The 26,696-nt window shown below is 45.2% G+C and overlaps 1 protein-coding gene across 1 annotated transcript in view; it reads right to left on the reverse strand.

Moving 5' to 3' along the window:
* LOC122562005 (caskin-2-like) overlaps nt 1-26,696 on the reverse strand; it is a 278,200-nt gene that overhangs the window by 250,103 nt on the left and 1,401 nt on the right. The window contains exon 2 of the mRNA XM_043714379.1: nt 25,687-26,201. Within this exon, the coding sequence (XP_043570314.1) occupies nt 25,687-25,780 (94 nt within the window). The 5' untranslated portion in view covers nt 25,781-26,201. The remainder of the gene's footprint in view (nt 1-25,686; nt 26,202-26,696) is intronic.

Consider the following 26,696-nt stretch of genomic DNA (forward strand, 5'->3'; position numbering starts at 1 on the left):
GCCAGTGACTGCACTCAGTTACCCTTTCAACACACGCATCACTTATGCATAGTTAAACCCACAACTTCCTTCCCAGGATGAGACCATCGCAGCCTCCCCACCATGAGGCAAAGCAGACACCAAGCTGGTTTTTAAAAAGCTGGCTTTAGTTCTGAAGAAAAGTCATACCAAAACATTACCTCCTTTTTCTCTCTCTCCATCAATGCCACCAGACCTGCTGAGATTTTCAGCATTTTGTTGCTTTTATTTCAGATCTCCAGTGTCTGTCACATTCCACTTTTACAGTTATGGGCCTTAGTTTCAATCTGCCACACGAGTGGAAACATCTTCCCCATCCCAAACCCATTAAAACCCTACTTCACTTTAAAGACCTTTGTGAGTTGCCTCTTGAGCTTTTTAGGGAAAGGGAATGTCTGTTGAGTCTTCTGACACTTCAACAACTTGCTGCTTTTTGGTGTGACATCCCAAAATACCTTTCTTCAGCCTGTTAATAGAAAACATGCAAAGATGGGAATAGACCAAGGCCACTAAATCCAGTTCTGTCATTCAGTTACATCATGGCTGATCTGTTAACTTCATAAGGCCATAATAAGACAAAGTAACAGGAGTAGACTATTCAGCCCATCAAACCTGCTATTCAATGATGATCTGATCATCAATACAACTCAATACAGCACAAGAACAAGCCCTTCGGCCCACCAAGCCTGTGCCAATTCCTAATCTTTATTTAGACCCGCTACTATTTGCGCATGTACGGTTTCTGTTTGCCTCCCATTCATGTGTCTATGAAGGTATGCCTTAAATGTTGTTAACATGGCTGCTTTTACCATCTCCATTGGCAGTGTGTTCCAGGCACACACCATACTCTCAGTGAAAGACTTTTCCCCCACACTTCTCCCCTCAACTTTCCCCTTCTCACCTTGAACCTGTGCCCTCTTGGAGTTGACCTCTCCACCCTGGGAAAATGCCCTTATCTATGCCTCTCCTAATTTAGCAGACCTCCATCAGGATCCATTTTTCCAATGAAAACAATTTGAGCTTACCCAGCCACTCCTCACAACTAAAAGCCTCCAGACCTGGTAAACATTCTTTGTACCCTCTCCAAAGCATCCATGTCCTTCTGGTAGCGTGCCGACCAGAAATGGCGGCCAATCCTCATTATCACTTTCTTGACATTCCCCCATATTCTCTTACTGTCTAAAACCTCTGTCCGTCTCAGCCTTGAATATACTTGATGACCCCAGCTTCAACAGCGCTGTACAGTAAAGACACCCATAGATTCACTGCTATCATTGTCTTAAATGAGTTATCTAACAGTCTTTTTCTGAATTCATTCATGGGATGTCAGTATCGCTGGCTACGCTACTATTTATTGACTATTCCTAATTGCTCAGAAGGCAGTTAAACGTCAACCACACCGCTGTGGTTCTGGAGTCACGTGTAGACCCACACCAGGTAAGGACGGCAAATTCTCCTTCCCGAAAAGTACATTAGTGAAACAGATGGTTCCAGAATCGCAAATATCTTCCCAAACAAAAAGTTATCAACATCAGATTTGCAACATCCAATTAACCCCCAAGGTCCAGCAGCTATTTCTTTTGGCTGACGCATCTTCAGCTTCGAAAAGCAGAAAATTAATTGAATCTAACCTTCTGTCCAGGATCAATGCAGATGAGCAGCCCGTTGTCAAAAAAGATTTTAAATGGCAACAGAATGACGACCAGCTCAAAGGACAACTTTCTTTCTCGCAGAATTAATCCAGCACAGAAATCAAAAGAAAAATTAAAATGCTTAAACCCCCTGAGCCAGCATCTTCCTCATAACAGACCTAGCTGATGATCCCTGGGTTTAATTCTTGACACAATCTGCAATTTAAATGAGATAGGCCCAGAAGAAGGCTTTGCCATATGGCATCACATCTAACATACAATCAAACCAGGACTGGCCGATTCCCCTCATACCAACAGATCCAGAAGGGAATAGAGTAGATTAGATTACATTACAGTGTGGAAACAGGCCCTTCGGCCCAACACGTCCACACCGACCCGCCGAAGCGCAACCCACCCATACCCCTACATTTACCCCTTACCTAACACTACGGGCAATTTAGCATGGCCAATTCACCTGACCTGCACATCTTTGGACTGTGGGAGGAAACCGGAGCACCCGGAGGAAACCCACGCAGACACGGGGAGAATGTGCAAACTCCACACAGTCAGTCGCCTGAGGCGGGAACTGAACCCAGGTCACAGGCGCTGTGAGGCAGCAGTGCTAACCACTGTGCCACCGTGCCACCCACAAATAGGCTGTGCAAGATCAGGCAGAGCAGTATACAGATGCCTTTCCCCTGTGTCTTCATGTTGACAAACCCATGAAGGTGCTTTTTAATATACACCTCCTGTACAAATTCAGCATAATCTTATAGGAACAAAAGCTTGCTGCACCTTTTACTGAAATGGACATCGACTCCGCTTTCCCCAATTTCCAAATATCTACAAATCCGTAGCTCAGTGGTTAGCACTGCTGCCCCACAGCGCCAGGGACCCAGGTTTGATTCCAGCCTCAGACGACTGTCTGTGTGGAGTTTGTACATTCTCCCAATGTCTGCGTGGGTTTCCTCCGGGTGCTCCGGTTTCCTCCCAAGGTCCAAAGATGTGCAAGTTAGGCGGATTGGCCATGCTACATTGCCAACTGTGTCCAGGGGCATATAGGCTAGGTGGGTTAGCCATGGGAAGTAGGGCATGGATGTGTGCATGGGTGGTTTGTTCTTCAGAGGGTCGGTGTGGACGCAAATGGGCCGAATGACCTGCTTCCACACTGTAAGGATTCTATAAACCTCAGTTTTGAATTTAATCGTCAACTAAGCATCCACAGTCTCTGGGGTTGGGAATTCCAAGGACTTGTAATCTTTTCAGTGAAGCGTTTTTTTTTAAATGAGTTCAAAATAATTGGCCCCCATATCCCCAGGCTAGAGATTTCAGCCAGAGAAAACAGCCTCTGAATATGAAGACACCAAAACTGTACACAGTACTGTATTTATAACTTTTACTGAATATTTGCAAAAGGTTTCCTTGCTCTTATTGTCCAATTTGATATTTACTTCCCAGTTTGCTTGCTATATCTGCATGTTGATTTTGCGACTTAATTACTCAAATTCCATTAACACTTACTAATTGCTCATCACTTAAAATAAAGTTTCCACTTTTACATCCTTCCTACCAAAGAAAGACACAGGAAATGATATTTTATTTCATCGGCTTTCATCTTGCCCAATCATTTAATAATCATTCCATATGAAATCTGCAGCTTCTTTATGCTCCCTTCACAGCTCACCTTCCCACCCAGCTTTGTACCATTACAGACTCAGCAGGCCATTCAACCCACTGGGCCAATGCTGGGTTTTTGAAGTGCTAACCAATTAGCATTGTTGTCCCGACCTCTGGACCAGGAGGTCTGAGTTCAAGTCCCACTTGCTCGAGACGTGTCAAAACATAGAATCCCCAGAAAAAGGCCTTTTAGCCTCTCAAAGAGGGTCAGACAGGTGTTAAAGTCTCTAATTTTGGAGGCTATAGTCCATTGAGGAGCTGTCAGAGATACTATCCTACCTTTCTCAGTGTTTGCACTCCGCAAGAATCGACCACCTGCCTCATTGCCCCCTCCACGTAAAGTATACGCTGAGGATTCAGTACCAGCCATTATTAACCGGCTGTTCCCCTCAGAAAAGTCTCATCTCACTCTCATGAAGAGGGGTCCAAAATGCCTTATTGCTGCTGACATGTAATTTCAACTTGCAACACTTAAAAGTTCGATTCCCTCAAGAGAGCAAAGTGCCTGATTCTGATGGAAATGTTCCATGTGACATTGGGCAGGGAGCTGCAGGCCCATAGTGAATTGAAAATCTACTTGGTCACGTGGGAGGTTGGGGAAGGGTGGGCGGCAATGTCTCGTCCCCCTTGCTGGAAGGTGCGATCAGATAAAATGGTTTCAGGCTGTTTCTTTGAACGGCAGTCAGTAAGTCAGTGCGACAGATACCTATCCCAGAAAAAGACAGCACAATCTTGGAAGGAGATGTCCTCTTCTCTTCCCTTACTGAATGAGTACGTGTATGTGTACACACACACACACACACACGTGGTATAAGCCGTTCGGCCCAACAAGTCCACACCAATCCTCCAAAGAGCAACTGACCCAGACTCATTCGCCCTACCCTATATTTGCCCCTGACTAATGCACCTAACCTACACATCCCTGAACACTATGGGCAATTTAGCATGACCAATTCACCTAACCTGCACACCTTTGAATTGTGGGAGGAAACCGGAGGACGCGGAGGAAACCCACGCAGACACAGGGAGAACGTGCAAACTCCACACAGACAGTTGCCGAAGGCTGGAATCGAACCCAGGTCCCTGGCGCTGTGAAGTAGCACAGAGCTAACCACAGAGTCACCGTGCCGCACAATTACAGTGACCCCACACACATACAGACATGTACACTCTCACACACACGCACACACACACCCTGTCCAGCACCAGGTTCTGTTCACCTCACTTGGAGGCAGTCGTAGTGCTGTTGACAGAGTTCAGGGTCATCTCTCCTTGCTGGTCTAAACCCTGACCTCAGGGAGGCTCCACAGCTGGGGACAGTGAAGTCACACCACATACCTAGTTACTTAGTTGGGCTACTTTTGCAGCCAGCAGACCAAATGCTCAATTCACTCAGATCAGCAAATCTGGTAACTGCGTCCAAAACCACCATATAATCACATCAACTTACTCACACCCAACACACTGAATGGGATCAGTTCACTAAGGTCTCGTTTTAAATGGGAAGCTGACAGTGCAACTCCAAATAAAAGTTAAAACAGAAATTGCTGGGGAAAATCAGAAGGTCTGGCAGCATATGTGGACAAAGAGCAGATTTAACGTTTCAGGTCCAATTATCCTTTCTCGGAACGGTTTCTGAACTTCTGAATTTCTGTGCGGTTTGAATTTCTGTTTTTTGTTTCTGATTTCTAGAATCTACAGTTCATTGGGTTTTTTTTAAACAAATGAAATTCCTTTACCTTCCTGCCTCGAGCCTTTGAGGTATTTATTTACTCCCTTACTTCCTAAGCAAAAGGACATCAATAGCAGACCATCAACCCTATGGAGGTAATGGTGAATTTACCAACTGAGTCACCCTAATATACGACCACGAAAGAGTTATAACCAACCCGACTCACTGTCGTGTTGTTACTCCCTGTGGAAGTACACAGGGATCTGTTATCTGCTCGAAACCGCCCCTTCCCCCTCACACTAGATTTCCTAGGATTCCCTGACCAGTCATGATCTGTTCTGCCAAGCAGCTTTGCACATTTGGATCTGGACTTACCATGTCCATATCCACTTGGTGATATGGAAGTATTTACGCTCCCAGTCATTCTGTGAGCACCTTTCCTCTTCATCAATTCTAGAGGAACATGGCTACTTTCCTCCACTCACAGTTGAGAAAAATTCCTTTTAAGATGGCAGTCTTATATGAAGAATTTTTCTTGAACTTTCCCCAAGGAGCAAATCGTATCCCTTGGTGCCAACAGTATTAACTGCTTAATATGTCCAAGTCCTCAAAACAAAAGAACATTCCTATTAGAATTCCAATGATTCTTCAAGAGTACCTGTGTTACAGACAGCTGTTTAGCCCATTGAATCCACCCCAGTGCTGACTCCCCCACTGGAACTCTCTGCTGTCAACATATTCCCCTGCTCTCTTCCATGCATCTTTCAAGCATTTTTGTTTGTATCTATTTATCTCATTAACGCTCGAGCCAGTTAACCTTTGAGAGCAACTTGTACAATACTCCTTGTTCCAATAACCATGTGAATATTATTTATAGTTCTTTAGTGGTACAGAAGAGTATTGCTGAAAAAAAATTATCAAAGCTTTGCATCTTGCATTTACAGAGAACAAGGTGTTTACACTGTATGCATATAATAAAAAATTCATATGATAAAAAATTCATTTCTCTTTTAAGTTGATATTCTTGCAAATTAAATTGATAAATACAAGGTGCAAACTTCAACAAATGCATCGTTTTTCAGCATAAATATTATTTCTAACCTCCCTTTGTGTTACAAGTACTAATCACAAACATATATCCTCTTGTCAGTCATCAGTTGACATAAACAATTTTTCTGCTGCTTATCCGTCACATCCTGGCTTTTTATTTTGAACACTCCCTCTTAATCTTCCTCCGGCAGCAAATGGAAGCTTCAGTTTGTCAAGTTTCTCCAAACGACAGGCTCCCATCCTGGTATCGTTCCAGTGAATCCTTTCTAATCCTCACAGGGCCTGCAATAATCTTTTGATAACGGAGTGTCCAAAATTGTATAAAGTACCCCAAATGTAGCCTTAACCAACAAGTAGCATGCACAAATTCCTTAAGATAGTCTCACAATACAGAGGTGAAATAATTGCACAGAGGTTGGTATCCCTTCACTAAGTCACTCTTTATTTACTTGTGCTCAGTGCTGTGGCCAGCCAGCTCAGAGTCAGTCCCTGAACAGAGGATATTCTAAATCCACTGTTTGTATATGTCAGCCAGGGTTCCCTGACGGACTCAGATTAACAACCGTGGGCGGCACGGTGGCACAGTGGTTAGCACTGCTGCCTCACAGCACCAGAGACCCGGGTTCAACTCCCGCCTCAGGTGTGGAGTTGCACATTCTCCCCGTGTCTGCGTGGGTTTCCTCCGGGTGCTCCGGTTTCCTCCCACAATCCAAAAATGTGCAGGTTAGGTGAATTGGCCATGCTAAATTGCCCGTAGTGTTAGGTGAAGGGGTAAATGTAGGAGTATGGGTCTGGGTGGTATACGCTTTGGCGGGTCGGTGTGGACTTGTTGGGCCGAAGGGCCTGTTTCCACACTGTAAGTAATCTAATCTAATCTAACCCAAGTCAAGGATCTCACAGTCAATAAGACCTACCTGGTTCCAACCACTACAAGGGGGAATTTAGACTCTACATTGCTTGCCAAACAATGAGATTATGGATGATCTGTGGCCAAACTTTGTTTACTTGCCTTTGACCAATGTCCCTCAATACCACGAGGAAAACAAAATAATCAATAGTTTTAAAATTAACAATTCTGTGTGTGTGTGTGTGTGTCAGAGTATGTGTAAGTGTTTCCTTAGTGTCACTCCAGAAGGATGTGGTTATAATTATTACAATTCTGCCTTTACTCCTACACTGTCCAACATTCAGTTCCTTCGATCGACCACAATTTCACCCTAATTTTTGGAAAACCTTGAATAAAATTGCCCCTGAAATGTAGCAATTCCAGTGAATACGACATTTAACATTCAGTCTGTGCCTGTACTGGTCTCACTCACCTATCACTTTTTGAACTTTTTTTCCAATATTAATCCATTTTTACATCAAAAGGGATTGTGAATTCTGCTCCCTTTGTGGTTTCTGCTTTGGAGGTTCCTCTCCTAACAACCATCTAAATGAAGAAAGATTTGCATTTAAATAGTACTTTTCATGATTGCAGGGTATTAAAAAGTGTTTTATTTTTAAGTCACTGGTGGGATGCAGGTATTGCTGGCTGGGCCAGCCTTTATTGACCATCCCTAATTGCCCTCTGAGATGGTGGGGGTGAGCTGTCTTCTTGAACTGCTGCAGTCCACGTGCTGTAGGTAGATCCACAATGCTCTTCGAGAGTGATTCCAGGATTTTGATCCAGTGACAGTGAAGGAACGGCGATATGTTTCCAAGTTGGGCTGGTGAATGACTTGGAGGGGATCTCGCAGGGGATGGTTTCTATGTATCTGCTGCATTTTATCCTTCTAGCTAATGAGGTAAATTTGACACTGTTGTCATGCATGAAACTTAGAGACCAAAATTGTGCATAGTAAGATCCCACAAGTGGCAACGAGATAAATAACCAGACATCACATTTCTTAATAAGACAACAAGATACAGAAGCAGAAGTCAGCTATTTAGCCCACGCAGACACGGGGAGAATGTGCAACTCCACACCTGAGGCGGGTGTTGAACCCGGGTCTCTGGTGCTGTGAGGCAGCAGTGCTAAGACCATGGCTGACCTGATAATCCTTAGCTCCACTTTCCTGTTTTCCCCCCAGTACCTTTGATTTCCTTACTGATTGAAAATCTATTTGCCTCAGCGCAGCACGGTGGCTCAGTGGTTAGCATTGCTGCCTCACAGCTAGAGACCTGGGTTCAAACCCATCTTCTTGCGACTGTCTGTGTGGAGTTTGCACATTCTCCCCGTATCTGGGAGATTTTCTCGGGGTGCTCCGGTTTCCTCCCACATTCCAAAGGTGTGCAGGTGAGGTGGACTGGTCATGCTAAACTGCCCACAGTGTGCAAAGATGTGCAGGCTAGATGGGTCACAGAATACTGAAAGGCCTGGACAGAGTGAACGTTGGGAAGTTGTTTCCAATAGCAGGAGAGACCAGGACCAGAGGGCACAGCCTTAGGGTAAAGGGAAGACCCTTCGGAACGGAAATAAGGAGAAACTTCTTCAGGTGAATCTGTGGAATTTGCTGCCACAGAAAGGTGGGGAGGCCTGGTCACTGAGTGTACAGTACAACTTCGATTAGCCAAACATCAATTATCCGAATTTTGGAATGTCCAAACAAGATCTCAAGGTCCCGTAAAAACAGCATTAGGCAACTCAGCATTCAGTTATCAGTTACACGGCATTATGGCCTGCATTGCAGGATAACAGAGTCATTTTCCATAACCGGCTCTCAAATGACCACTTGTTTACGATCAGATGGGTTAGCCAAACAAAATGCTCCCCACCCGTCTCGTTCAGATAATCGAGGTAGTGCTGTATTTAGGACAGAAATAGATATGCTCTTGATTGTTAGGGGTTTAAGGAATGTAGGGAGAAGGCGGGAGAATGGGGTTGAGCTACGATTGAATGAGCCAAATTACCTAATTTCTGCTTCAATGTCTTGTGTCCTTATGGATTAGCAGTGGGAAATGCAGGGATATAGGGACAGGGTAAGGTGTTGGGGGTGTGGGTCTGGTTGGGATGCTCTTTGGAGGGTTGCTATGGACTTCATGGCCTAAATGGTCTGTTTCCATACTGCAGGGATTCTATGATTTTTACATACTTAAGGAACCATCCTCAGTCCTCGGTGGTCGAGAACTCCATTGATTCCCTACCCTCGGAGGGTAAGGAATTTCTCATTCTGGTCTTAAATGGGTAACCCCATACTCTGAGATGATGCTCTCTGGTCCTACAAAAGGAGAAACAATGTCTCCACAGCTACCTTGCCAACTCCCTGAATAATTCTGTATATCTCAATGAGGCATGTTGGCTAAGGAATAGATATTAGCTCAGTTCATAGGAGGGAACTTTCCAGTTGTGTGTGTCAAAATTCACCAAGCAGTTACAAGTTGCTGATAACCTTAATGCAAGTTCTGGACTAAGTGTCTTACATTTAATGATCTGCAAGTAAACATCAATATCGAGAAGCCATTCTTCAGCCTCTTTTGCTGGTCAGCAATTATTAACAACACTGTGCTTCAGGAAGGAGAGAAACCTGGCTGAACCTGTACCCAGTATTTGGCAAGTCAGTAACCAGAGGATGCAGGTTCAAGATCATTGGTTAAAGAGGGGAAGATGGGAAGTTTGCTTTTAAAAACAGTTGCGAGTTGCGTACAGTTGAGAATGCGTGGTCAGAGAATATTAACTTTCCCAAAGGGAACCAAATACATAAGTCAAAAATTTGGGATGTTGCTGGGTTTGGAGGGTTCAAGCTACAGGGAGAGGCTGAATAGGCTGGGGCTGTTTTCCCTGGAGCGTCGGAGGTGGAGGGATGACCTTATAGAAGTTTATAAAATCATAAGGGACATGGATAGGGTGAACAGACAAAGTCTTTTCCCTGGGATGGGGGAGTCAGGAACTAGAGGGCATAGGTTTAGGGCGAAAGAGGCAAAGTATAAAAGAGATCTAAGGGACAACTTTTTTCAGGCAGAGGGTGGTACGTGTATGGAATGAGCTGCCAGAGGAAGTGGTGGAGGCTGGTACAATTGCAACGTTTAAAAGGCATCTGGATGGGTATATGACTAGGAAGAGTTTGGAGGGATATGGGCCGGGTGCTGGCAGGTGGGACTAGATTGGGTTGGGATATCTGGTCAGCATGGACGGGTTGGACCGAAGGGTCTGTTTCCGTGCTGTCCATCTCTATGACTCTGTGAGGGGTTAAAAGCTGGGGCTGTGAGATGAATTAGAATTCTATTTCAAACAGCAGCATGATGGGCCAAATAACCATCTTCTAGTCTGTAAAGTACTTTGATTCTGGGAGGTAAAGGAAAATAAAAACCCAGTTGAAATGGCCAATTTTCTCAGGGCCAAACTGGCTAAGGTGTTGACTTTTATTGAAAAACAAAACTTGGGTGGATAGGATCAGCAACACCTTGCTGTGCCCTCCTTGCCTTTAACTCTAACACAAAGTGTCCCTGTCACCCCCAACCTGGATGTGCAAACCTGGATCATTCACCTGGGCTGGTATTGCTATGCTGATACTGAAGTGTTCTTCAATGCCTCAGATATCTCCTGCAACAGAAAGTACTGACTGAGAAAGGGTAGGTATGGGCTCAGCATATTCGAACCAGTCAGTTCACGAGACACAAACCAAAATGAAATGCGGGTGTGCGTTCATACAGCAAGGATGTGGTCTTCAGCAAGCTGCCATTCCTTCCCACCTCGTACAGTTCAGATCAACTTGTGTCCAGAATCTCTGGCCACACACTCCATCTGATGGTTTACAGCACTGGCCTTTATTTAGCCTTGAGAAAAAAGGTCATTTCAATCAGGTTTTATTTCCTTTTACCTCGCAGAATCAAAGTACCTTGCAGCTTGGAAGGTGGCGATTTGGCCCATCACATTACTGCTAGCTCTTATAAAGAGAATTCCAATTCGCCTCATAGCCCCAGCTATGACCACTCATCTTTTATACTTTTTTTTTGGACAAACATTTATTTAACTCCTTTTGGGAAAGTAGTGATCGAACTTGCTCCTACTACACTCTCTCAGCTAGTCACAACTCACTCTGTATTAAAAAGAAATGTCCACCTTCCACACTGTAACCAGCTATCTTATACCGGTGTCCTCTGGTTACTGATGTGCCAAGTACTGGGTACGGATCCAGTGAGGTTTCTCCCCATCCTGAAAGCATGTTCAGAACAGTTACATTGTAGAAGGCGGCCATTTAGCCCATCTTGCCTGCATCAGTTCTATTCCCTAGTGCCAATGTCTTGCCTTTCCCCCCCATATCCCCGAACATCTTTTCCATCCAAACCATTATCGGCATTCTTTTGAATGCCTCAATTGAACCTGCCTCCATCACAGCGCGTTCCAGACCATAACCACTCGCTGTTTGAAAAGTTATGTTTTAAAAACATTGTTTGCACATCACTTCAAACGGATTCTCTTCTCTTTTATGGGCATTGTTACGAAGGTACTCTAATTGCCCTCAGATACTTTATGATAGTATGCCCCCTTGGTGTGAGAAACGACATTCTGAGAGAGTCGGCTGTCTGACAGAAAAGCCAGGAGCTGAACTTTGTCCTTGTGTCATAGAGTCAAACAACATGGAAACAGACCCTTCGGCCCAACCAGTCCATGCTGACCATATTCCCAAACTAAACTAGACCTACCTGCCTGTGCTTGGCCCATATCCCTGTAATTCAGGCAGCATCCAGGGAACAGGAGAATCGACGTTTCGGGCATAAGCCCTTCTTCAGGAAAAAAGATTCCTGAAGAAGGGCTTATGCCCGAAACGTCGATTCTCCTGTTCCCTGGATGCTGCTTGACCTGCTGCCCTTTTCCAGCAACACATTTTCAGCTCTGATCTCCAGCATCTGCAGACCTCACTTTCTCCCCATATCCCTGTAAACCTTCCCTATTCATGAACTTATCCAAATGTCTTTTAAACTTTGTAACTGTACCTGTATTCACCACTTCCTCAGGATATTCATTCCACATACAGTTTCACTCTCTATGTAAAAAACATTGTGATTCGGGTGTCATTTTCTCCTTTCAACTTAAAAATATACCTCCTAGTCTTGAACTCTCACAACCGAAAAGACCTTCGCTATTCATCTTATCTGTGTCCCTCATGATTTTATAAGGTCATCCCTCAACCTCCTACAATCCAGTGAAAAAAAATCCCAGCCTATCCAGTCTCTCCTCATAACCCTCCATTCCTGGCAACATCCTGGTAAATCTCTTCTGAATCTTCCCCAGTTTAATAACATCCTTCTTCTAACAAGGTGACCACAACTGCGCATAGTACTTGGTTAATCAGGTTAGTAGCATTTATTTTCACTGGATTGCCCCTCTGCAGTTGCTACTGAGGGTGGAGAGTGTGGTGCTGGAAAAGCACAGCAGGTCAAGCAGCATCCGAGGAGCAGGACAACCGATGTTTTGGGCATTATCCCTTTATCAGGAATTATGCACGAAACGTCTATTCTTCCGCTCCTCGGATGCTGCCTGGCCTGCTGTTCTTTTCCAGCACCACACTCTCTACTCTGATCTCCATCATCTGCAGTCCTTACTTTCTCCTACTTGCTACTTAGGGCAGAGTTGGAGTAACCTTCTGGCTACAGCTTGCTGCCTGAGGCCAATGTTATGGGTGGAGCAAAGGTGGAATGGGTGGGGAGGGACGCGTTGTGGTGAGAGGGATGGCTTAGGTCACATTCCTCAACCCGTGCCATCTCAATGCCACTGTGTCTCATTAGCAGGATAACATCCACAAGGCAATTTGCTCATTAACAAATCATGAGAAACATTCATCAACTTCAAACTACATCGAATTGTGTTTAGTGAACTGACACTCGAGATTCTGTCGGCAAACATCACACTCAACAGCTCCAGCAGCACCTGCCGAAACATCAGTCGGCTTCAGAGAGCTGCTAACACAAACATGGGAAAAGTAAAGCTTTGGGAAGTAGATCAAATGCAGGTTAGCAATGGAGGTGCAGATCAAGCATGGTCTAACTGAAAGATCAAATAGGCTGGAGGCGGCTCTGCACGGTGTCCTACTCCCCTAGATGCCTGCAGAGCAACTAAAGCAGAACGGAAAGAAAGACTCGAATCTCCGCAGCATCTTTCACAATCTTGAGACATTCCAGAACTCCTTACAGACAATGAAGTGCCAATGAAATGTAGCCACGACTACAAGAAACCTAGCAGCCAGTTGGACACAGCCAGCTCTCCTTGCGAGGAGGACCAGATCAAATGTTGTTCCCTTCCAAACAGAGTCATGCAGGTTTAGGGATGAACGGTGGCTAAGGTGTCAGAATGGACTATTCTACTCTTATGAAAGGAGGCCATAGGATCTTTCAGATCCACCTAAGAGATAGGAAGTGATGTCCGCTTAATGTCACATCAGGACATAACATCTCTGGTGGTGCAGAACTGAAGCGTGAGTCGACACCTAGTATTTGATTCTCTGTACGTGGGCTTGAAGCCATAACCTTCTGACTCGGCATTTTCCTTCCCAACTGCCAAGCTGAGAAGCCCGGACTGTAGCACAGCCCAGTGATGTACAACTTAACACTAACCAGGAGACACTCCGGTCCAAACCCCTGATGCAGGTTGACTCAGACAGTCTCAGTCAGGTGACATTTGGGCGATCATTTCACGAAGGAATTACCTCTGACCTCAGTAACTCGAGCCACAAAGGGTATCTCTGTGAACTGGAGGCTGGGCTGGCCTCAACTGCAATGGCCCTGAAGGTCAAATATCCTGCTGTCATATGCCTTTGAGATGGTCAATGCCAACTAGACAAGTGAGATCCCCACTGACCATTACTTCTTATAAAACTGAAGCCTAGGCACAGCCCAGATTGAGGGAAATATAGATTTTTGTCTTTTTTTGTTAAATATACTCTGCTCTCTCATGTTTGGAGAATCATGTTCTTCTTGAAGAAATGCCTCCCAACTTTGAAAAGAGCACCAAACTGCACGGATCCTCCTTATTCCTTCAGTACAAGGTATTGTTGTTAGCAGAATCAAATAAAAATAGGAGGAGTAGGCCGTATGGTGGACCTGCTTTGTGATGCAATAGGTAGCTTATGTATTACTGTGGTGTGAACTTTCACTTCAACGTTCTGCCAATGCACTCCGGTGTTCACCCCTCAAGTTATTCCCACTCTCTGGAGCAGATCAGTCCCTGACAGCATTTCACCCTCACAATTCGCTTCTGTCTAACAGATTGTGTCTTTCTGAGCGTGGTGTCTACAAATAGATTCTTTTCAGGTTTTCTTTCCCCTGCTGTTACTTGAATGGCACGGTCCCCATTGATGGAGTGGTTTTATCACTGAGCTCCTTAAAAGAGTTGCTGAAATCCTTGGTTTGGAAAGGTATGAGAAAGCAGTCAGTCAGTTTAGACCCCATTCTTAAAGAGCCTCTTACATCACCTCACTGAGACTTAAGGTGCTCCATAGAATGGGCCTGTGAATATTTTTACAAGATGTCAAGATGTAACAAGTAGCTTTTAACAAGTCACATAAAATAGAAAATATTAGGGGTGGCACCGTGGCTCAGTGGTTAGCACTGCTAACCTGGGTTCAACTCCGCCCTCAGCCAATTGTCTGTGTGGTGTCTGCACATTCTCCCAGTGTCTGCGTAGGTTTTCTCCTACAGTCTAAAGATGTGCGGGTTAGGTGGATTGGCCGTGCTAAATTACCCCTAGCGCCCAGGGATGTGTAAGTTAGGTGGGTTAGCCATGGGAAATACAGAGTTCCTGGGATAGGGTAGGGGGATGGGTTTGGTGGGATGCTCTTTGGAGGGTCAGTGTGGACTAGATGGGCCAAATGGCCTGCTTCCATACTGTGGACATTCTATGATATGATTCTATGCTAACAACTTATGCATAAGGAACTAACAACATTGTGGAGATGACAGTGAATGGGCAGGGAAGGGAGTCCTACACTGTCAATATGGATTGAGAATCCTGTATTGGGAGCAGTTCAGAGAAGCTGCACCGGAGCAAGTGGCCATTTTTTTAGCTTGGGCCAGCACTCAAAGTTTAGAAAAGTGAGAGCTGGCATTCTCGAAAGGCACAAGGTCCAGAGTGGGGCTGGGCAGGCTGGGAACTGTCTTGGTTGAATCTAAAACTGCTGGAACAATTACAAAATAAGGAGTCTCCAACTGAAGACAGATGAGGAAGAACTTCCTCTCAAAAGGGTCGTTAGCCAACAGCCATGATCTTATTCCCTGACGGGGCTGGCTTGAGGAACCTAAAAATGTTCTTACCCGTGCTGCCATGCCTTATGTAAAACAACTGCACACTGCATTCATCTGACAGTGCAGCAAGTGACCTTTTCCATTGCAGCTTCAACATTGCAATGATTCCCTTTCAACAAAGAAGCCAATTAAATCTGACAGAACTGGAAGGAAGGACGGTTTGGCAGGGACCTCTGAAATCTGGGCCTCACTCAAACGTTCTTCCAAAGGAACACCCAATGACATAATGGGACAGATGAGCAAATCCACAGTCTTTCTTCTCGTGCTCACAAGTAAAAAGCCAGCCAAAGCAGAGGCTGCCAGGGCCCAACAGCTGAACAGAGATCACATTGAATGCCTTCAGTGGTGACAAGAGTTCTCTTTCCTGGCACACAGATATCCCTCTGTCTGGCAAGGGGAGAAGAAACATACCTGATTCAAGCAGGAAAGCGACATAACAATTAATTTGCCGTTTAAATCGAATGAGTCCTAAACCACAGGGACCATGATTCGTCACAAAAATAAGACTCACATCAAGCTCCCCATTCCCTCCAATGGCTTGTCTTTCTCCACAGCTCGGTCTATTCCTTTCTTTTCACCCTCCAAGTTTCTACTTCCCTTTCATAGTTAGGAGAGAGTTGAATCTTCCTGAAGAAGGGCCTGTGCCCGAAACGTCGAATCTCCTGTTCCCTGGATGCTGCCTGACCTGCTGTGCTGTTCCAGCAATAAAGTTTCAACTTTGATCTCCAGCATCTGCAGACCTCACTTTCTCCTAGTTAGGAGAGAGCACTTTCACAAGATGGCAACTTATACACTAAGAAGTCCAAAGGATGTGAAGGTGGATTAGCCATGCTACATTGCCCACAGTGTCCAGGGATATGCAGGCTAGGTGGGTTAGCCATGGGAAATGTAGGGCTAGAGGGATGGGTGTGTGTGGGATGCTGTTCAGAGAGTCAGTGTGGACTCAGCAGGCTGAATGGCCTGATTACACACTATAGGGATTCTATGACTCTGTAAGCAAAAGTAGTATGTTGAGGAGATGACAGGCAACAGGCAGAATGCTAACACTGTCGGTATGGACATTGGCATACTGCATTAGGAGTTGCTTTGCAGGCAATATATTAACCTCTCCTCTCCAGCAAGTCAGCTTGAGATTCTTAGTGAAGATAACCAGGGTCCTTCCAATCTATTCAAACTGTGCCTGGGGTAATCTGCTCCCTCCGCCCTAACCACCCAGCCAGCTCATTCCAGGAGGCACACTGATGGAAGAAGTGCTCCAATTGTTCCAGGCCTTGAATTGCCAACGAGTACCACAGCCTTGCAACAGTCACCCTGCCCCATCCACATACTGGCAATCCTAGAACCCATCTCACTGGCAACCAATGCATGTGTTCATCAGAACAGAGCTCCATGGAATATTTATTTGTTTGAGATGGTTAGTGATCGTCGGCAGAGTTCGAGGTCAGGTGAGCTCAGAGCTTGTGGCTGGATCAGTTATTTCACAAGGGTTACCTCCTCTTGTATGACAGGAGCTTAAGCATCTCCCTGCCTTACAGATCACCACACACCACGGTAACCAAGGTCCGAGGGAAGCGGTCAGGCTGTGCCAAAGTAAAGTTAGTGAGATGTGAGAAGGGATTAGGGTGAAGCGCCCAGTTTTTCTTCTCCAGCTGTCATGTGGCATGATAGCTAGACCCAAGAATTCACACTGCTGCTCTCTTGCTCTGGCATGGAGGTCTCTTCCCAGCGTGGAGGTCTTCTTCATCTTTGGCTTCCAGGTGTTCCAGCAGCCTGCTAGGCTGTCTTGGCTCAGGGTGGCGTTCTTCAGCAGAGGTTTCTGGCCTAGCATTCTAGTGGCCCAGCAAGACGGTCTCCTCCCGGAATGGCGGTCTTGTCCAGGCTGCACCTTCAGGGTATTCTATCATTCCTAAACTGGCTTTCACCAGGCCCAGGAGCCATTAACGGAACTGTGATGAATTTTGCCTTAATTTTACTGTCTTACTATTATGTATGACTTCTGTCATTGATGCAGGTGCCACAATAGGGTGGCTTACAAAAGACTTCACTGTACTTTTCACGTAAAATTACAAGTGACAATACATTTCTGTTCTATTCCTTTCTTGTTTCACTATCCTATGTTCTAACAGGTAGTTCTAAGGACAGTCTCAGTCCCCAGTGTATCTATCCTGAGGGGCAATTGCGCTCTGATAGCTAAAGGCTCTCCTCCTCCTCCTCCATGTATCGATCCGATTGGGAACAATCTTTTCAGGTGGAAAGTAGGCTCCTCCCTTAAGCACGAGGAGCTCACTGCTCACAGTTCTTTCAGAAAGGCGTTGGGTGAACAAACGTCCATACAGCAGATCAGTCTGGAGATCAAATCCCAATGTGGTACCAATTTTCCTCAATACTCTTACCAAAGGGACAACAATCAGAAAGAATCCTTATTCTTGTGTCCTGTCCAATTACCCATGGCAGGGGAGGACTTACAATACAGAATTCCAAAATTTCACAGAATTTTGAGTAAGGGAATCTCACTTCTTAATGGTGGGCCACTTATTCAGAGACCACAACTCCATAGTTATTGGCTTGTAGATAGAGGGGAATAACCTGTTAGCATCTACCTCATCAAGCCCTCCAGGAATTTGATATATGTTTCGGTTGGATCACTTCACATTCATCTCAACTCCAGGGAATATTGTTTTTCTCAATATCTCCTCATGATACAGACCCCATCATCCCAGGAATCAGGCCAGTGAACCTTCCTTGAGTAAGGAGACCAAAAACTGTGCACAATACTCCAGCTGTGGTCCCACCAAGACTCTACACAAACTACACAGACTTATTTATATTTCAAACCCTTTGAATTAAGAGTTAAAATACCATTTACTTTACTAATTGGTTGGTGCAACTGCATGTTAACTTGCAGTGATAAGCGTCTGAGAACACTCAGATGTAACCGAATACCTACTTTTTCCCAGTCTCTCACCCTTTAAAAATGTGTCCATGTTGTGCGTTTATATGAAGAAATGGAATATTGACCATTATTTCACAGGAAATGGAATATAAAACTAGGGAGGTTTTCCTGAATTTGTCCAAGGCACTAGTCAAACCATCACTGGAATACTGTGAACAGTTTCATTCCCCTTACCTAAGGAAAGATACACTAACACAGGAGGCAGTCCACAGAAGATATAAGGTATGGAGGGACTGCCTTATCAGGACAGGTTGAGTATCTGGGGCCTGTACTCATTGGACTTTAGAAGAACGAGAGGTGACCTTATTGAAATGTATAAGATTCTTAGAGGAGTTGACAGGGTAGATGTGGAAAGGTTGTTGCCCACTGTGGGAGAGTCTAGGACCAAAGTGCATTATCTCAGAATAAGAGGCTGCATATTTAAATCAGAAATTTAAAAGGACTTTTTTCTCTCAGAGGACTGTAAATCTATGGAATTATTTACCACAGAGGGCCGTTTAGGCTGGGTCATCAAGTATAATTAAATCAGTAAGGGAATCGAGGATATGTGGAAAAGGCAAGGAAGTGGTGTAAAGAATTAATAGATCAGTGAATGGTGCAGCCGCCTCGATGGGCTGAATGGACGACTTCTGCTCTTATATTTTATCATCTTAACACGTGCGCATGACTGAGTGTACGAGCACGTGAGTGTGAGACTGTGTGCGCGTGTGTGTGTGTGTTACTGTCCACCGGGAGCAGACATGATAAGATTTAACTGGAGTGCCCTCCTCACAGCCTGGGCTCACAGCAGAAAGGCAGTCAGTGCCTGTGGAGTGTCACTCCAGGGAATGGCAGCACCAACAGCAGGAGATAGAAAGTTGCCGGGCACAACACAGTGAGCCGAGTAGGAAACACGAATGGCAACTAAAAGAGAACATAAGTGGCAAGGCACAGGCCGAGACCAGCCCCAGGCTCGAAACTGCCAATCCTAATGAGCCTCGTCAGATGAGAAGTGTCTGGAAGGCTTGTGATTGCTGTGGTCTGCACATTAGCAGCTTGTGCTCTCAGTATTAATTAGTCGGGCACAGCAGGGGCTGGAATGGAAACTCAAGAGACATTTCGTTCTTGGCCAGTTGGAAAGAATTTGAAGCAGAAAGTGCCTTATTCTAACCATCCAAATACTGGGGCATTTTGTGAAGCAAGTGTTACGGCTACGTTTATGAATGTGAATTTCTTAATTCACATTCCACATGGAATAATTTTTATTTTGAAGCAGCTAGTGGATAAGAACATACATTTTTTTCCCCCACAATTAAAGAATGCTGCAGGGATTGCAAACCACGGCCAAAACTCAAAAAACTAATAAGTCACACCAAACAGCAAACCCCATTGGCTCTTTGCAACAAAGTACTAACCATATCCAACCATCGTATGCTTCCAATACACAAAGTAATGCCCAACATCGGATGTGACTCTGTGACTGAACAACATCTTCTCAACAATCATCTGTCCATGAAGAATCATGCTCTCAGCCAACTCAGGATTGTCAGCTGGGCTGGCAGTGCAGGTACTTGTTGGTCCGGGTAGTTACTCATTACAAGAGCTCTGATATTTGCAGACAGAAAAGAACCTATGTGCTTCTTTCAACTCAACAAAACAGGCAACAGCCATTTTCTGGTTAATTTCTCTGTATAATTCACTGACCAGAGTCAATCTACCCATTTTAAAATTTAAACAAATCTTGACAGTTAACTGTCAGTCTTCATTATCTGGCATATTCTCTTTTGCAATGCCTCTACCAGACTGAGTCCACCTTCCAACCAATCAGCACTCACTTCTCAGGGTATGAATGCGGTTTTATTTTGATCCTCCTTGTGAACGGTCCTGATGACAGCAAGATGAAAAGCTTCAACAAAACGTACCTTTTCTCATCAATACTTATAGTCTGTGTTACCAAACTAATTCTGGAGTTAATTATCAGGTTGCTGTCAGTTTAACCTACTTGTGAGAGAAAAGGATGTTAGAGATAGGATGGATTGAACTCATAGACGGATTTGAGACTAACACAGGATGGGTAAGTCCAGTTGATGACTCCTAAAAGCCATGTCTGTAAGATCAGATCAATGAACGTTATGGTTACTCGCAGCTCACTAAGCAGGATTTCTGACACCAAGATCCACATTTTGAACCATACAACGAAAGAAGATTTTCGTAGGGAATTGTTGCGAACCTATAATTTAGCACAAACATCAGTTCCTACATTTCCCTACTGAATATTTTCCTTGTCCAGGGACCAACTTCCCACTGGGGAACAACACAGCTTTTCCTATTTTGTATTTTAATAGCCTACCACAAAATTATCCAATCATCCTAAAGAACTGAGCTGACTTTTTTTAAAAGGAGGATGGTCAGAAGAAAGGGAGGGGACGAAATAAAAATGGAGTTGGAGGGGTATATAAAACACTCCAGCCCTTGCAGTGCCCACTTCTTTCTAACGACTTTGAGGGTGTTGAAGGACACAAAGTCATCAGAACCTTGGCTCCGTTTTTTTTTTGTTTTTCGATATCACACACAATTGAATGGTTTTCCCCCTCCACTAAATCATCAGTGTAACTTCCCATCTTTACCCACCGTCACTATTCAACCGTGTTCCCAATCAATAACTAATTGTCCTATAAAGCCCACCGGGGGCAGTGCAAAAGCACCAAATGTGTGGGAGAGGGAGCAGATTAAATCGAAGGGAAATCGGAGGGGGAAACATAAAGCACTTCAACCCCTGTAGAAGTGCACTCTTGGCATTTTCCATCAATCGAATCTAGTGATGACCTGAATTTGGAGTCCAGATTTTGTCATATTCAAATTCCCACCATCTGTCATGGTCAGATTTGAACCCGGGTTCCAAGACTATCACATGGATTTCTGTAATACTAATTCAGGGTCAATACCATTGCCTCCCTATAGAGAACCACACCACAGGATTATCACACATAACTGAGTGACTTTCCCCATCACCAAAGTCACCATGACACTTTTTACTTTACTTTTCCCGTTAACTACCGCCAGTAATCACCCATGTGGACAATCAAACATTTACCTGCAAATCCTATTCCTGGTAATGCCTACCCTCTAAAGCGAGAGAGTGGTAGGGAGAGGAGGAAGGGGTTAAATCAAAATGGAGTCAGAAGGGGGAAGCAAAGCACTGTATCCCTGGTGGCGCCCACCTCTCTTTAAAGGAGAGCCATACTCTTAAATAAACCATCTGATGAGTATAACCATCTCTCAATAAACTCTGGGACTGTTCTGTTTGACCCTTAAAAGGATCTTCATTTCTAGCTCTGGCATCCAAAATACTTAGCTACGGAAAATATGAATCAAAATTACTTTCAGTTCAAAATCTGTGGATATGGAGAGCAGAAGGTAATCTGATACAAGACACGTCTCCCATTGTGACTTCATTACTCAATGACTTTCTGCTCACCACATTCACGGATAGTTTTTCTGTTGCATCATGTCCTTTCTAACAAGCACTCTTGGCATTCAGGCTAGCATCAACCAAGACGTAGCTGACGGTGAGATCATGTTCCCTAGCCAGAGTAGGAGGGACACAGAAGCAGCAGCTGCACTTACTGTTATTTAAAGCTAACAGTCAGAGAGAAAACAGCAAGCTGCAGTCACCTGGGCAGGCTAATATCACTCAACAGGAAGGCGTACCTGCATCCAGTGGGCCCACCTGGTAGTATTTCGCTATCCAAATCAAAGGCGAGAGATGAGGAAGAGGGAGTTGTTGGAAAGCATCGAAGGCTGATGCTTAACACCGCAGTCTAAACGATGCCAACTCCAGCCTTGTGACACTCCCTCACTGATGCATTGGAACATCTGTCCAGTGTACGGACAGAAATCTCCAGTGTGAGATTTGAACTCACATAACCCAGGCTGATGCAAAGGTCTCTAGAATGCAGTGACCCTGAAGAGAGAGTGTTGACCGAGATGCATAACTGACACATTGCAAGCCAGATGCCAAAAAACTGACAACTTGACATCCGAAATCACCACAAGTTACAGGTCCCTCTCTCAAGCACAGGAAGCGCCTCCTGCTGGATATCCACAGTCACTCAAGCTGGTTTCTGCATTGAAAGCAGAAGGGCAGAGGGGATTGGACAGGACAAGGAAAGAGCAGGATGCTGGCTGTCCCAAAGTGTCTGATGTCTGTATGGCTTTTCATACTTGGAGCTGGCCAGGTTTGAAGAGTGGAGATACCTTAGCAAAACACACAAAGGAAACAGACAAGGAAATTTGAAAAACAGGAAATACTAGAAGTGTTTGGTTAGCCAAATATCTTCCAAAGTGAACAGGCAAGGTTTTGGTAGGGATTTACACCCCATCATTGATGCCTGAATTGGGTCCTGTATGCACTACCTGGGGAATGGGGAGGAGCAGGCTGATTTTCCTGTTCAAATCAGATGGCCTGGGAATAGGGAATTAAGGAAAATCAGGCAGTGCATGCTACCAGGAGAGAGAGAGGGAGTGATTGGGAAGGGAACTGGTCCCATTTTCAATCTTGTATTGACCAATGTGGCCAAAGATGGAATCTGGCCTAAAAAATAAAACATCTCTGACAATCTATCAAGCTTTCACTCTCTTAACAGAGCAACGCTGATGTTCTACATCACAATGACAACTGTGCTGAGTTGGTAGCACTGTCGTGGTTTTGAGTTCCAGTCTGGAACGAACAAACACACACACACTCAAAATCTAGATTACAATTTGACATTGGGTGGTTCAGTAGTTAGCACTGCTGCCTGGGTTTGATTCCACCTTCAGGTGATTGTGTGGAGTTTGTAAGTTCTCCCTGTATCTGCATGGGTTTCCTCCGGGTGCTCCATTTTCCTCTCAGTCCAAAGATGTTCAGGTTAGTGGATTGGCCAGGCTTAATTGCCCATAGTGTCTAGGGGTGTGCAGGCCAGGTGGGTTAGACATGGAGGAGAAAGTGAGGTCTGCAGATGCTGGAGATCAAAGTTGAAACTTTATTGCTGGAACAGCACAGCAGGTCAGGCAGCATCCAGGGAACAGGAGATTCGACGTTTCGGGCACAGGCCCTTCTTCAGGACATGGGTTAGACATGGGAATTGCAGACATGTAGGCCAGGGGTGTGGGTCTGGGTGGGATGCTCTTCAGAGGGGCGGTGCAGAGTCAATGGGCCAAATGGCCTGCTTCTGCAATGAACTGAGGAAATTTCAATTTACCATCTCATCCCAAAGACAGTGCAGCACTCCCTCATTACTGCACCCAGCGTGTCATCCTGGATTATACACTGTATTCTAGAGCTCCTACTGATTCACAGATGAGCGCGCTGACAGACTAGGTTACCATGGTTTACACAGGAGAAGTGACAGGTTTGTATTCCAGGGAGTCTTTCATAATTTAACACCAGAATCTTGACATCTGGGATTGTTACAGGCTTATAAGCTCTTCAGTCTTTAATTCAGGGAGTGTCTCCAGGGGGATATCCACTGTGAGTTATTACTCCAGCTGTTTGTCTGTTGAAAACTGTCCAGACACATAGGGCTTGGAGTACATGAATGTAAACTGTTCCACTACAGCTGCACTGAATGTGACATGGCCTCCCCACATTACATCAGCAACCACATTTACAAATTTGGCAATAATGCAATTTGGGTTGGGCAAGATGTTAGATAAAAGGTAAGGTTTTTTGGACTTGCATTTAGGGGATTAGCTGAAAAGTGCTATTTGGAAGTCATTCACCCTCGCCGAAAGGTTTTTTTTAAAAATAAAAATAAACTGGAGCCAACACTTGGAAATAAATGCCACTTTTCTATCAGTGATATCACAGCTGGGTTTCATGTGTCCACCTTCTGTCCAGCAATCCTCGACTGAAACTGATTGATCACAAGCAACAGCTCAAGAAATTTATGAGCAACTCACAATGATGGAGCAACTCCATCAACAATAAAAAAGGTGCTTCACAGAATTAATAAAGAACAAGCAAACCCAAATCCTGCCTAAAGAGGAGCAGTGATCCAAAGATGGGATGTGGAGGTGCCAGTGTTGGACTGGGATGGACAATGTTGGAAGTCACACGACGCCAGGTTACAGTCCAACAAGTTTATTCGGAATCACAAACTTTTGGAGCACTTGCTGCCTGGTCAGGTGAAAGAGCAGTGCTCCAAAAACTTGTGATTTCAAATAAACCTGGTGGATTATAAAACTTGGTATCATGTGACTTCTGATTTTGATCAAAAGTTAAATCATACTGAGGTGGGTGCTCAGTGAGAGTGTTGAATCTACTGCAGATCAGTTCAATACTGAGCTGACAGTGGACCTTTCCATTCTTCAGAATAGGCGTCAGCTCAATCTTCAATTTCTCATCCTCGTTTCAAAATCCATCAGTGGTCTCCACTCTCCCAATTCCTGGAGTCTCTTCCAATCCAAAAATGCCCTGAAATCTCTGACTAATGAACAAATTTCCCCAATTTTTAATTACACAACCATGGCTGGCCTTGTTTTAGTTTTCACCCCTGAGAAACTTTCAAATTCTTTCCATAAACTTCACCACCTGTCTCACTCATTAAAGATTGTACCTGATTTTTTACAAAAAGCCCCATTTACCAAACCTTTGGTCACCTGTCCTAATAGATTTACAGCTTGTCCCTTGTCCCATGGAGCAGCTTGGAGAAATGTCTGCTCGTGTACAGGCGCGGCATGAATGCAGGTTGTTGTTGTAATTTCCGGTTTGTTGCGTCTCCTGGATCTTACGCCGCTCCCATCAGCTAGTGCCAACTTTGAGGTAAATCTCCCAGTTGTAATCTACGTTCTCTTCACTGTTTAGGGCCGACAGACTAATCCTGTTCCTACAGGGGGTAAACCAGTAGTGACTCACCCCTCGCTCGGAACTCACATCTTCCTCAAACTGGCATATGGCCAGGTCACTTTCACCCCTTTTCTTTTGTGGGGGGTGGAAATCTGACAACAAGGAGACACTGTTGGACAGGTTTGGGAACTTCGCGATACCCCTTTTTGAAAGGGAAGGCTCATGAAGACTGGGGGCGGGGAATCTACCGCCCGTTGTATGCGCGACATTCAGTTCCAGATACAATGCATTAGAGCGCAACAGGCGGCTACCACAATCAGTCCAGGCGATTCGGTCCATACCCACCTGCCTACCCATCCTATCCACTGACCCTCTCCGGGATTGCCTGGCAAGTTTCCCCACTCTACCGCCGTGCAGCCCTGCAATTAAGCCGAGTGCACACCCTAGCAAACCACACACACACATACAGACACAACTTTATATTAAAAAGCAGCCTCCGGCTCTCCCAATTCACTAAAGGTACCGAGTACAAAAGCACATTCTCCAAAATCGCCCGCAATCAACATATTTTTGTTTGAAAAAAAAATAAAAATTATTTCAGAAAGCTTCAGAGAGTGGCGCTTGCAAACGCTGAGAGAGAAGGTATCAGGTTACTCACTGCTTTTTGTAGCCTTGATCTTGGCCAGTAACTTCTGTGTCGAGGACACATCGCCGTTTTTTACCGCTTGTACCAGCTCCTGTTCTCTGCCCATATTTAAATCCTACGTCGATGTTACAATTCAGCCATGGGAAACCGCACAGTCCCTGTATCACTCCTTCATTCTCGTTATATTGTTTCACCCAGCCAGAATTACCACAGTATCAATACGGTCTTTTCCTGGGCAGGGAACTGAGAGGGGGGGGGGGGGGGGGTGGGAGAGAGATTCCCAGGCAACTGGCGTACATTCGCAAAGTTCCTTCAAAGTGAAACTGATCAATTTTGTTTCCAGTCAGTTTTCCCGCTTCCCGGTCAGTTCCAGGTCAATCGCAGATGTTTGAACGCTGGCTCTGTGTTGATCAATATTGCTCCCTGTGCCAGTGTCTGACTCGCTGCTCCTCTCTCGGAGTTCGCTTCACGAGCAAGTGTTTAACCCATCCTCTCCTGGTCTAACAGACCACAGGCCACAGCACCATCTGAGGAATCAAGACACCGGGAAGTTGAGAACCAGGCAACCGTGCGGCTGGTGGGCTGAGGACAAAACTCCTTTTCCCGCTTAGACCTGATCGAGACAAGTGCCAGTCAGGGGCTGCCCCGGCAGCAATTACTGTCACCAGTACAAACAGCCCGGTGACCTGGCTGCAGTGCACAGGGTTATCACAGAACTTGGTTAAAAAAGGAAATCAAGGAGCTGCTGTTGGAGATCACTGTATCAGCGCCTCAACATCAACTCCAACAGCAAGGGGCAGCTTCAGTGTATATACACACACACACACTCCCATCACACACACACTCCCATCACACACACAACCACACTCTCCCCTCCTCGACTGGACAGCGACCCCCCAGGCGCACCTTTCCTGCACCCCTTCACTGAACTCCCCATCCCCCCCGGGGGCACCTTCACTCTATTCCCCACCTCCAGGGGCACCTTCACTGTATTCACCCCCTCCCCCGGGGGCACCTTCACT

This window comes from Chiloscyllium plagiosum, chromosome 24 (genome assembly GCF_004010195.1).
Source record: "Chiloscyllium plagiosum isolate BGI_BamShark_2017 chromosome 24, ASM401019v2, whole genome shotgun sequence".
Classification (NCBI taxonomy): domain Eukaryota; kingdom Metazoa; phylum Chordata; class Chondrichthyes; order Orectolobiformes; family Hemiscylliidae; genus Chiloscyllium; species Chiloscyllium plagiosum.